The sequence below is a fragment of the Salmo salar genome, chromosome ssa28, assembly GCF_905237065.1.
Source record: "Salmo salar chromosome ssa28, Ssal_v3.1, whole genome shotgun sequence".
In the NCBI taxonomy this organism is placed as follows: Eukaryota; Metazoa; Chordata; class Actinopteri; order Salmoniformes; family Salmonidae; genus Salmo; species Salmo salar.
In genome coordinates, this window is record NC_059469.1 from 16,483,079 (window position 1) to 16,494,657 (window position 11,579).

Here is an 11,579-nt window from a genome sequence, read left to right on the forward strand (position 1 = left end):
ACCCACGTTGATCCGAGAAAACAGGACAGGTGAAGGCAAATCTCCAGGAGGGCCTCTTGACATTCTGTTTTATTGGTTCAGTGCATATGAAGAAAAGAGATGAGAAAAGGACTCCACTGTAGGCTATTGGTGTTCGGTGAAATTAGATGTTTAACTGTCGGTGGATGAAAGAAAGCCACCCACTTCATTGGAGAGCTCATAAAGTTAGTAAACCCAGAACCCACTCCTGCATGCATTTATGATCAGTCAATGTTGCACAACCAATAAATGTTCTGAGCGTTTTTGCTGCTGACACCTTATAAAACAGTCTTCCATAAGCTCCCTCCAGCATTGTTGGACAGAAGCCAAACTTCATTTGGTGTGATTTCACTTACTCAGGCTCTTTAAAATAGTTGTGGTTATTCTCCCTCTTCAAAAACATCAGGATGCATTGGATTTGTAGTCAGGACAACAATGAGAACAGCTCGGAGCAAAAGGTCCAGACATGTTGAGATGAAATGGCATCAAACAGAATGTTGTTTGAAGACAATACTTTGTTTCAGACTAGTTAGAACAAAGCTGCACGTACACATACAGTACTGTAGCTGTGATGAGGTTGAGGTATTTATGTCAGGGTGTGTTAAGGTTGTGAAAGCGCTTAAAGGGCAGACGGACAGATACCTGATTAAACAGACAGACAGCCACCTCCTGATGAGACAAAGACACCTGATGAGACAGTCAGAAAGACAGACAGACACCTGATGAGACAGACAGACAGACGGGCATTAGACATCTACGTGCTATCTGGAAAAACCATGGGCCGTTTATATGAAGGTTTAATAGGTAACACTTTCCTGTAGGAAGAAACACCTCATACACACACTTTCTTTTTCATCCATGCACGTTCTCTCGGTTTCTCTTTCCTTTTAACTTTCACTATGTATGTCTAATGTGAATCCAGATCAATCAAAACAGTTACACAACAGAAAGCAGTGGAAATATAATGCGTATTGAAGTGTCATCATTTCTTCGTATTAGAATTTTGTTCAATGAATCACCCAAAATCATAAACTTTATTTACAAATGTATATTTGATTAAATATCTGTTGGCACAAGGTTACTTCACAGAACCGATGTGGAATCATCCTTACATAGAATTGAAATAACAGTCACATGACTGTTGAGTACTGAAGAAAGGTGTGAAATCGTGAAAAGGCAGAAATCATCTTAAATTATCCAGTGCTTCTTCCACAGTCACTAGGCTCCTTTGATGCACTGATACTGTAGGTCCATTTCAATGCACTGCAAGGCAGAGGGGATCTCCAGAGAGGGTGGAAGGTGACCTCAGGTGACCTCATAGCCCAAGGCCATGTGTGACATTTTGACAGTGCAGGAAAGCAGTGCTGCTGTCTATTGTCAAAGCAGACCGTATCATTCCAAAGGTTTGACTTCAAAGACTAGTTCGGAATGCATTACACTGTGAGAGGGACCAGACCTTGTGGTTCCTGCTTTTACAGGACGAGGTCACCTGCCATCATGGTCCTCAGGCTGCCCTTGGTATAAAGTTACCTTGTAGGACTTGGGGATACGTCCAAAATGTCACCCTATTCCCTTATTATAGTGCACTTCTTTTGAATTCCTTGTTAACCTTAGTTACCTCTCCTTGTTGGGCGCAGACACTGGTTTGACAGACTCAGGCATGGCGGAGGTATCAACAAAGTCTGTGGTGATCACCTGAGCCTCTCCCAGCCTGCGGACACACCTGTGGACTGTCTTCAGAACACGCTGCAGCCGGCGGTCCAGGGCCTGCAGGTGGGGCTCAGTAAGGACCGGCTGCAGTGCGTCTCCTCCCAGGGACTCCCTCATCACGTCACTGAGCCTGTAGCGGTCCTGGGAGAGGAGCTGCAGCCGCAGTAACGTGGAACGCTTTATACTGAGAGGTGAGGAGGGGTGGGAGAGGGGGTAGAGGGAGGGGAGGGATGGAAGTGAAGAGGGGGAGAGAGGATGAGGGAGAGATAGGCAGAGAGTGAGACTTGCCTCGAGAATTGCCATGCCAAGTTAAATATGAATACAGGTTCAATATTGGTGTTAGTTCATCTGTGTTAGTGACTACAGTGTATGCTCTCCATATTTACATGCAGCACTGTGACAGTGGAGCCAGTATGGACATCTCATCTTGAGAATGCTTCCCAAACCTGAAACACAGGACGTGATGTCATCATAAGAGAACTAGAAATATTCCATTGTGCAATGACTGAAGTTATAAAGCAACTCTAGTACCCACCCTCTGGCGTTGTCAAAGTGAAGAAGAAAACCTTCATCTCCAAACTTGGTGAAGATCTCATAATGGTGCCTGTCCATGTTACCTGAGGGAGAGTGCCAAGAACAAATATTCACTCACATAGGGCTACAGACAAAAGTAGTGCACTGTAATTGGGAATAGGGAGTCATTTGTGACACAGCGTGTTTATTCAATGTATAGACAAAGGTAGTGCACTACATAGGGAATAGGGTGTCATATGGAACAACGACAGGGATCCATCAGGGGTGATGGGTGGTCGTACATACCAATAAGGAAGTCAAAGATGGCCATGTCTATGATGTTGAGCAGTCGGTTCCCTGAGTTGTAGGGATACAGCTGCTTTATGGTGTCACAGTATAAGGGGTTCACCTCCCACCTGGTAGAGACAGACACACGCAGATTGTAACAAGATAGTATAACAAGATATTCATTGTACCAAGATGTTCAGTCTGCCATATTACCTTATCAAAAAAACAGTAAAATGGATAACTTTCTAAATGGAAATGAGAGGCTCCAAAATGGCATATGGGAAGTGACGACAGTAGGTCTCAGTGTTAAGTAAGGGTTGTGCGCATACTCCTCCCTGCCGGTGAAGGTGTATGATCGTATCCACGGGTTGGGGATGGAGATGCGAGGGGCGATGCTGAGACCGGGGAGGTAGGCTGACATGGAGCCCTCCAGCAGGTCAGGGCTCCCACACACTGCATACTCCGTCTTACACACGTACAGACACTTAGCAAAGAAACACGTGTTGTTCGCTGTTTGAAAGAGAATATAGATAGATATACTGTAGATTAGTTTAAACCAGCAGTATTCATCCTCGCCTTTTAATCACAGACTAATTCATTAAGATCTAGGTAGCAGGTGTTTAGACTCTCAAGCCAAATAGTCTTATTGTGGAACTATATTGCTCCAGTAGGGCAATGCCTACCTGGTGAGGTAAAGAACACACTCCTTAGGTCCTCATTGTGAGTGGTCAGGAGAATCTCCCCTGTCAAATTCACCAGCCTGCCAACCACTGGTGGTACCCTCCGGAAGTCCAGGATTCTAGAAGAGAGAAAGATAAGAGTTCCATTCTGATGAACGCAAACTCATACATCTTCTGCTACTCAGAGTTGTAGAAATAAGAGTTCCATTCTGAACAGAACAAACAATAGAAAGTCAGATGAACTCATAGCTCCTGCAATCTCTCACCTCAGTTGACATAGGCAAAGTCACAGGAATTGAATTCATCTTTACAGATTTCTATCCATAATAACGCCTATGTAATTGCCTCCGTTCCCCGCTGTGTAGTCTAGCAGTTGTTGATGTGTGGCAACAGCCCCCAGGGCCATATTTACAGTCTGACAGAATTGTGTGTCTCAATAACAGTCATCAGTGTGTGTATCTGAGACTAAATACTGTAGATGTTATTGAGGTGCTGCGTATCTCACCTGCTGATTGGGCCTTATAATGATAAAGCCTCTGGCACAACACAGAGACAGAGACACAACACAGAGACAGAGACACAACACAGTGGGAACACACAGACAGACTAGACATACAGTATCTAGCCTTAGACAGTACGGTAGTGTAGAGTCACAGTGTTCAATTCATGAATGATAACCGAGCATTTACTCTTTCTTTTCTTCTCTTCTTTTCCACTTCGTGAAATTCAAAATTGACTAAATGGCATATTGTGAGGTAAAAATGTATGGAACGTAATAACTTGATAACGTCTTTGAGCTTTATTAGCCTACACCCATGTACACCCATCCATAATGTTGTTGTGCGTCAAGGTATATCAACCACGTTGACTTGCTGTCTTGTGCGGTTTTGGGTTGATAAGCTGTGACTCAAATGACTGTATGTGACTGATGAGTCACTTCAGTTAATGTGCAGTAATCTGGAGGCATGGAGGTTAGAGAGACTTTACAGTAGACAGCAGTAATTACACCTAAGTCTGTGGAAATAAAATGCTTGGCTTGGGAAGGAGACATGTTGAAATAGTGGAGAGGCCTTAATCTCCCCAAGGACACTCTTTCACAATCAAAGGTATACAGAGGTACACATTTTAGGATCTGTTTGTTGGGAGGCAACTTGGGAAATACAGTATGCTTGAAAATCATTCAATTTGAAGGTTTCTTATATGCTTTCTCAGAAAATAGATTGAATCCGCGAGAGAGTTCCAGGTAAGATAAGGTTGAATTAAAAAAAACGAAATAAATATGAGGAGAGTACAGATTGCCAAGGTTACCTGTCCAGGTGAAAGGCAGCAATCTCAGCATTGTGTCTCTGGAAGTCAACAAAGTAGAACAAATCATCAGGAGTCTCCTGGTCTCTCTGCTGTCTGAGAGAAGGAGATGAGAGGAGAGAGTTGCTAACGAGGGGTTCATATAACTACAGCACTGTTCAAAATATCACTACAAACCAGAGCACTCCCCCTGATTGATTTCCCCAAAAAACAATCACCTCATGGGTTTGAACATGGCCTTGCCAAAGTTCTGCATCTTCAGGGCCAGCTTGAGGTGGTATCCACTGGGCTTCACCACTGATACCGGGAAAGAGAGAGAAAGAGATCGAGAGAGAACATGAAAGATAAAGAGAGAGACAGTGACGGATCAGAAATTAAATGAACTAAATGAGGCCTTTTCTCTAACCAACCACTCAGCCAACCACCTGCCCTCAGCTTCTGTGTCTCTCTCGGCAGCTCTTCGTCTCGTACAGAGAGAAAGCTTGGCAAAGCTAAGCTCGCTAGAAATCCTATCCAAAAAACACATAGTTGGCCGGAAATCTGACCCAAGTTTATTTTGCAGCTCGAATCCTTGGGGTTTCTATTTGATTCTGTTGGATATTTTTTTCTCTGCTCTAGATCTGTTTCAGCCTGGACCTGTTCCCAATGATAAGACCATGACAGAGGCTGTAATGGTTCCACAGATGGAGAACTACACTCAGTAGGGTTTCTCTAGTATGTCAGGGTATTTAGCATAGCGTGGCAGAAAGCAAGGCTAACCAGTAACCATAAAGATACACACTTCTCCTCTTGATTCCAGCTGATTCAGCTGTCTTCTGAAGTTGTGGCTTATTAATAGTTTACAATCTCTCTCCGCTGTGTTTAACTGGAGGGAAATCAAACAGACACAAACAAGCTTTGAAGTGCAAAGGGAACATTGTTGCTATTTCAACTGTTCCAGAAGTGGTTGAAAAAGCCATAAATAATTTTTTTTTTTAAAGCGGAACAGAGGAATAGAGGGATTTTGGGTTCTTGGAAGTGTGTTTGTGTTGTTGCTGTGGTTGGAGCCACCTGTGTGTTTTTAGGGAGTGTGGTTGGAAGCTCTACAAATCTTGGAATGCAGCCGGCTGCAGGTCCCTGTTAGATGAGATTGCTGTGTCTGTCTGTCTGTCTGTCTGTCTGTCTGTCTGTCTGTCTGTCTGTCTGTCTGTCTGTCTGTCTGTCTGTCTGTCTGTCTGTCTGTCTGTCTGTCTGTCTGTCTGTCTGTCTGTCTGTCTGTCTGTCTGTCTGTCTGTCTGTCTGTCTGTCTGTCTGTCTCTCTGTGAGCGTGTGAGTGTGTATCCATGGTCTGAGTTGTTTGTTGCTTGAAGGTATAGCAAAGCTGTGGAGATTGCCGGTGTGTGGGCTGTTGTAGCATCTCCCCACTCTCCTGCTTCATGAGATAAAGCTTTTTAAAGAACACTCTTCCTTTGAACTAAATGAGTCTGTTTCTGCTCTCTGTCTCCAGGGATGTGACTTATGAAGATCTGGAGAGTGTGAGAAATTAAAATGATGCTAATTTATGGAGCTTGGAACCAGATGAAAACAAAAGTCTTGTCGGTGGTGCGACTGGGTGTTCGGCTCTGATAGCACGGCTGAGCACCAAAGGAAATAACAGAGGGAGCAAAACTACAAAAGAACCAGTCATGAAGATGACCGCGTCAACTGATTCTCTCTTTTCTCTCCCTGTCCTCATGGGAAACTTGTTAAGCAAATGGAATGCATCTAAGAACTGTGGTAGCAGGTTTACAAGATGATGTTATATTTATGCACCAAATGGTTGTTTTATTTAATAGAGTAAGGTTCTTAGGACTCTCTCTCCTTTCTGAGTTAACTGAGAGAAGTCTTTATGGAGCTTTGGCTGGCAACTGATTAAGTGATGGCTTGGTGATTAAAACCTACAGCTGGCCTTCCATAGATCAGATGTGGTGGGTGTCACTGAGATAGAGTTAGCCTGGAGGAACAGAACAAATGCCTCAGTAGTCCTAATTATCCTGGCATCTGGGAGACAATACCAGAAGCAGATGACCACAGGATGAACCCAAAGTGGCTTATGGTGCCCCCAATCTATATGGGGGGAGTTGAACCAGCTATGACTGAGCAATCTTGGTATCAGGTATATAAGAAACAGCATGTTCTGTAAAGGGTAGGCTCTCAACCCAACAGTCAAGAGTGTTGAGTCGACGGTTTAATTATTGCCATAATTAATCGATATTGAATAAAGATGATTGTTTGAAGAAATGACCAAGTCTCTATCACTTGAATAGAATATTCCACCACAGAACACAAAACACATAAATCACAGAGGAACAAAACAGAGCAGATACGTAGACAAGACAGCACTGGACCTTACCCCGGGTACAGTCACACGCTCCTTTGAGGGCCTTTTCGTCTTGAGTGTAATCTGCATAAAGACATTTCTGCAATGAATACCTATAACAATCATATAAATGATTAAAGCTTCGGGTCCTATAGCACCTGCATGCACTCATATGAATACTGCTTATATGAATGGTTATAACACTCATACAACAGGTCCAACCTGCGCTGATGACGGTGGTGGACTGCATGTCCTTCAGCAGGCGGGTGATTGTGGGGTCCTCGCGGGCATACAGAGCGTAGCGATTAATACCCAGGTGGAACTTCAGCCAGCTGGCCTCAGGGTCAAAGGTCGCTTGGTGTTCCAGCAACGTTGCTGCCTCGCTGTACAGCTTCATATGCCTGGGAGGGAGAGAGAGAGAGGGGTGTTACAGTGGTGTTAAGTTTATGCATAGCCTTGCCCTTGCTGTACAACGTCATAATGTATGCCTGAGGGGGTGAGAGAAGAGTTAGAGTATGCAAAACAGTGGAGTTATCCTTGAAAGCCTGTGATACACACTGTGAAACTCATACAGTATCAAATCAAATCAAACTTTATTGAAAGCGCCTTTAAAAATACACTTGCAACATCCATGGTGAGGACAACAGCTCCTTCACCGGACCAACAATCATCCAAACCTTTAGGGTATTTCCACAGAGGAGAATAGAGTCAGCGGTAATCAGTCAAAGACAAATGCAGATTATTCTCGGAGGAAAACATTTGTAGTGGCAGCATTCCAGACAAACTAAAGCCTAGTAAACAGTCGCCACCTCTCTCTTGGACTCTCTGACTCCCTCTCGAAGCTTCCGAGCTGTTCGCCCTCACTTAGAAATCCCCCTTCCTTCCTCTCCTGACACTTCTGTATGTATCCCCACAGGAACAAACACTTAAAGTAAGGGCAGGAATCACCCCGGATCCAAAGCAAACATTCAAACCATTAAGGAGGTTTGGGAAGCATGTGCATTGGTGCACCGTTGTGCCAGTTCTGACCACGGTGGGTGGGAGGGTTGGTTGCTTCTCTGCGTTCAAACATCATCAGTTGCTGTGGTCAGATGACAGGAGGGGTCGTCACAGGAAGGCTGACCACAGACCACAACCGGAGACCACAAACCCAGAAACTAGAAACTAGGAACCAAGCAGCTGGCTTTCAGTGGTCTTGATTCAAACTATTGTTGTATGCCACCCACACACACACACACCATAAATCGTAGTGGTTGACTTGTAAACTATAACTGCTCTATTTCAGCCTCCAAATAAAACAGTCAAAACTTTCCCCAGAAGTCCTTATGAAAACCATCCATCCTCTTGTTAAGTCCACTTCTCTTCTGTTAACAGGCTGCTGCAAGATTTTTGCAAGACTCTAAGCCCTGGGGTATCTATTGTTATGTGCCATTTAAAAGTAAGCCAAGGGGGTAGAAACCTCCTCTCTTCATATTTCTTCTGGTTTTCCACCAATGAAGCCCAAACAGGATCTCTCTGAGGGGAATGCACTGAGCTGTGATGGACAGTGTTAGACAGGAGTCAAGACAGCTACAGTCTGTTCAGCTCTCACAGGTTTAAAGGATTTCATCAGGTTTAAGGGTCTTGTTTACCTAGCACAGGGAGATCCAGACATAGCCTCTCAAATGATGTTGGAGTACTGCTTCCAGACCACCATTAAATGCTGTTTACAACATCGACTTTAAAGACATTTTACGGGGTTAGTCTTTATGGAAAAATTGCTTGCCTAAGATAAAACGTTTTGAGTCGACGTGCTTATGCTTGAGTGTCTGTGCGTGCGTGTGTGAGAGAGAATAAGAGAAAGAGGGAGAAAGAGAACGGTGTGTTTATGCACGTGTCAGGGATCCACAGCTGTAATTTCAGGGATACCCCTCCACCATATCGAAGCCACAGTGGGGAAACACACATGTCTCCTAACATTTCTAGTCCCACCAAAACTAAATCACAACCACAACAAAACATTGAGAAATGTCTAAACTCAGGGCTGTGTGTACTGTACTCACCTCTCCCAGCGCGAAACCTTCCTCCTGTAATACCCCATTACCTCTTCAGACTGTAACAGCCTCTCTTCTAGCACCAGCTCCGGTGTCTGGATGTTATACAGGGGGTGAGCAAACAGCCTCCCCAGCTTCGAGCCCCAATCTGTAGGGTTGTCCGTAGCTCTGACCTCCATCCCCTGGAGGTCCATTGAGGTGGTGTTGGAGGGCCAGGGGGTGGTGAGGCCGCTGTACCCAGCAATGGTGAAGTTAGTCCCCCTGGAGGAGGGACAAATGCAGCCTCCATCACCTGGTCCTGGTTGTCTGTGGCGGAGCTTGGGGAGCAGGACGAAGTAGAGGTCAGCAGTGAAGATGGCTGTGAGGGTCACAGACAGGAGCAGACGGTCTCTCCTCAGCATCATAGCGGGAGGATGTGAGGAGACAGAGAGGGAGATGGAGGGGAGAGACAGAAGCGAGACCAGAAAGACTGGAGGAGAGAGATAGTGGCTAGGGTGAGACACGGGAGAGAACAAGAAGATGGAGAGAGTAACCAAAGAAGTCTTAAAAGACAGAAGAGAGAGACCAAGATAATAAACTAGACAGTGAGACTAAAGAACGAGACCATGTAAGGAGCGAGACCAGAGAGAACAGAGAAAGAGAGTAGGTGCTGCTCCACAGTAGACAAGCCGTCACACCGCCAGCCACAGGTTACAGGTGAGAGGTCAGAGGCTAGATCTGGGTCTCTGTCTGTGTGCAATCCTCCTGGATGAAGGTGGTCAAAGCCCAAAGCATGTGCTGGACACAGTCAATGTTCCAGGTTCCAGGTGCTTGGTTCCGTTCTGGCTCAGATCAGATGAGGAACAGTGTGTTACTCCAAGTGACAGATTGTTTTGTGACGAGAGTGTGTGCCCATCTCTTGTCACAGCAGAATGTAGAGTGCAGTCCAGCTTCTGTCCTCCTGGTCTTGCTCTGACGGTGTGTGTGTGTGTGTTTGTTACACGGCTGTTGGTGGGAGATTGCAGGTCCAAGTCCAGTGTGTGTTTCCTGGTCGCCTCTCGTCCACCTGAACGCATTCCTCTGGACCTAGCGAACAGTGTTCTCTGAGAAAAGTGAAAGTCTGTGTGTGTTTGTCTGTGTGTTTGTCTGTGTGTTTGTCTGTGTGTTTACTTGTACATGTGTCTGAACAGATTTACAGTCTTTGTGCATGTGTCTGAGTTGCTCTCTTTAGGTGTATGTGTGGTGTGTGTGTGTGTGTGTGTGTGTGGTGTATATGTGGTGTGTGTGTGTGTGTGTGTGTGTGGCGTGTGTGTGCGTTGGTGGGTGTGTTAAGTCAACCGTCTCAGTGTGATTGCCTTGTCTCTGGTCATCTGTCTCTTGCTCTCCTCTCTTCCGTTGGGTGAGTCGGGTGTGAACACAACACTCTCAACACCCTCTCTCCTCTTTTCTCCTCCATTCTCTCTCCTCTTCACCTCTCTCTCGTCTCTCTCCACTCCTCCCCCTTTGCACCTCTTTTATTCTATTATTCTCCACCCATCTCCTGTAATCTCAACTCCTCTCACCTGTTCCTCAGTCAGATCCACTCCCCCTCTTCCTCTCCCCTCTGCTCCTCTCGGTCTTCCTCTCCTTTACTCCTCTGTTCTAGACTGCTCCCTCCCTCCCGCCCTCTTCCTCTCCTCTCCATTGCTCCCGCCCTCTTCCTCTCCTCTACACTGCTCCCGCCCTCTTCCTCTCCTCTACACTGCTGCCGCACTCTTCCTCTCCTCTACACACCTCCCTCCTTTCGTCTCAGCTTCACTATGTTCAGCTCCTAGGCACTGTTCCAACAGCACTTTCCTCCCCGTCCCACTTCCCATGAAAACACACACACACACACGGACACACTCCTCCCTTACTCTGTCATACTTGCAAGAGGGAGAGAGGGAGACAGAGAGAGAGCGAGAGCATGGTGAAGAGAGCTAGAATACGTCTACCCACACAGAGTAAGACAGCGTTGACAGACACTCACACTCATACACTCTTTTTTATGCTTCTGCTGTTTCAGTGGGAGAAAAGGTTCTTCAATGGCACGACTAAAAGTCACAGTAGACTACATTTGTTATTCTCATTCCCTGAGCAGCAAGAAACTCAGAGGGTATTTCCCAGACTCCATCTGTGTGTTGTTGTTACTGTGGTATTTTAGAAACATCTGTCATGTGTTTGGGTGTGTGTGTGTGGAACTCATTCTCTGGGGGGGTTTCACTCTCTCGCTGAGAAGGAGAAAATGGACCCAGACTCTCCTTGATTGATGTTGGAAATTACCGAAAGGCGTCCATAACCTGACCTTTTAGCGGTTAAAGTGCTTCTGTGTGAAGACACTAAAATGAGTGAAGTGAGCACTCCCTAGAAGTGCTAGGAATACCACAACTATGAAAATATGAGCAGCTATTGTTGTTCTAACAAACCTAAATGTTTGATGTAAAAATAAGCATTTTATTTAGACAGGCGACGACCACGCTTTTTCACAACATACTGAGTTTTCCATTTAATGAAACTGTTGTTTGCATGTGACTCCTTAAAAGGCTATTGTCACAGTCCCCTTAAAATAAACCTTGGTAGCCTGACACTGATAGAGAGAAATCATTTTTTAAATTATAATATGGGTTCAATTCATAATACCTCCACATTATCATCTGATAATTCCGAAAGCAACATATAATGTCTGTGTAAGTATGA

General features: G+C 45.2%; 1 protein-coding gene across 2 annotated transcripts; it reads right to left on the bottom strand.

Moving 5' to 3' along the window:
- Positions 1–797: 797 nt before the first annotated feature.
- Positions 798–10,496, bottom strand: fam20a (FAM20A golgi associated secretory pathway pseudokinase). 2 transcript variants are annotated; one of them, XM_014179767.2, is made up of 12 exons: positions 10,427–10,496; positions 8,895–9,374; positions 7,075–7,253; positions 6,886–6,936; positions 4,733–4,811; positions 4,518–4,610; positions 3,213–3,328; positions 2,859–3,039; positions 2,548–2,657; positions 2,264–2,345; positions 2,115–2,174; positions 798–1,912 (listed from the first exon to the last, which is right to left on the bottom strand). In XM_014179767.2, exons 2-12 carry the CDS (start codon positions 9,287–9,289, stop codon positions 1,633–1,635), a joined length of 1,626 nt encoding a protein of 541 aa, XP_014035242.2. In that variant the 5' UTR covers positions 9,290–9,374; positions 10,427–10,496; the 3' UTR covers positions 798–1,632. The 2 variants fall into 2 exon arrangements, with proteins under 2 accessions (XP_014035242.2, XP_014035243.2); XM_014179768.2 differs by having other exon boundaries at positions 8,895–9,202; positions 10,427–10,492.
- Between the last annotated feature and the right edge of the window lie 1,083 nt (positions 10,497–11,579).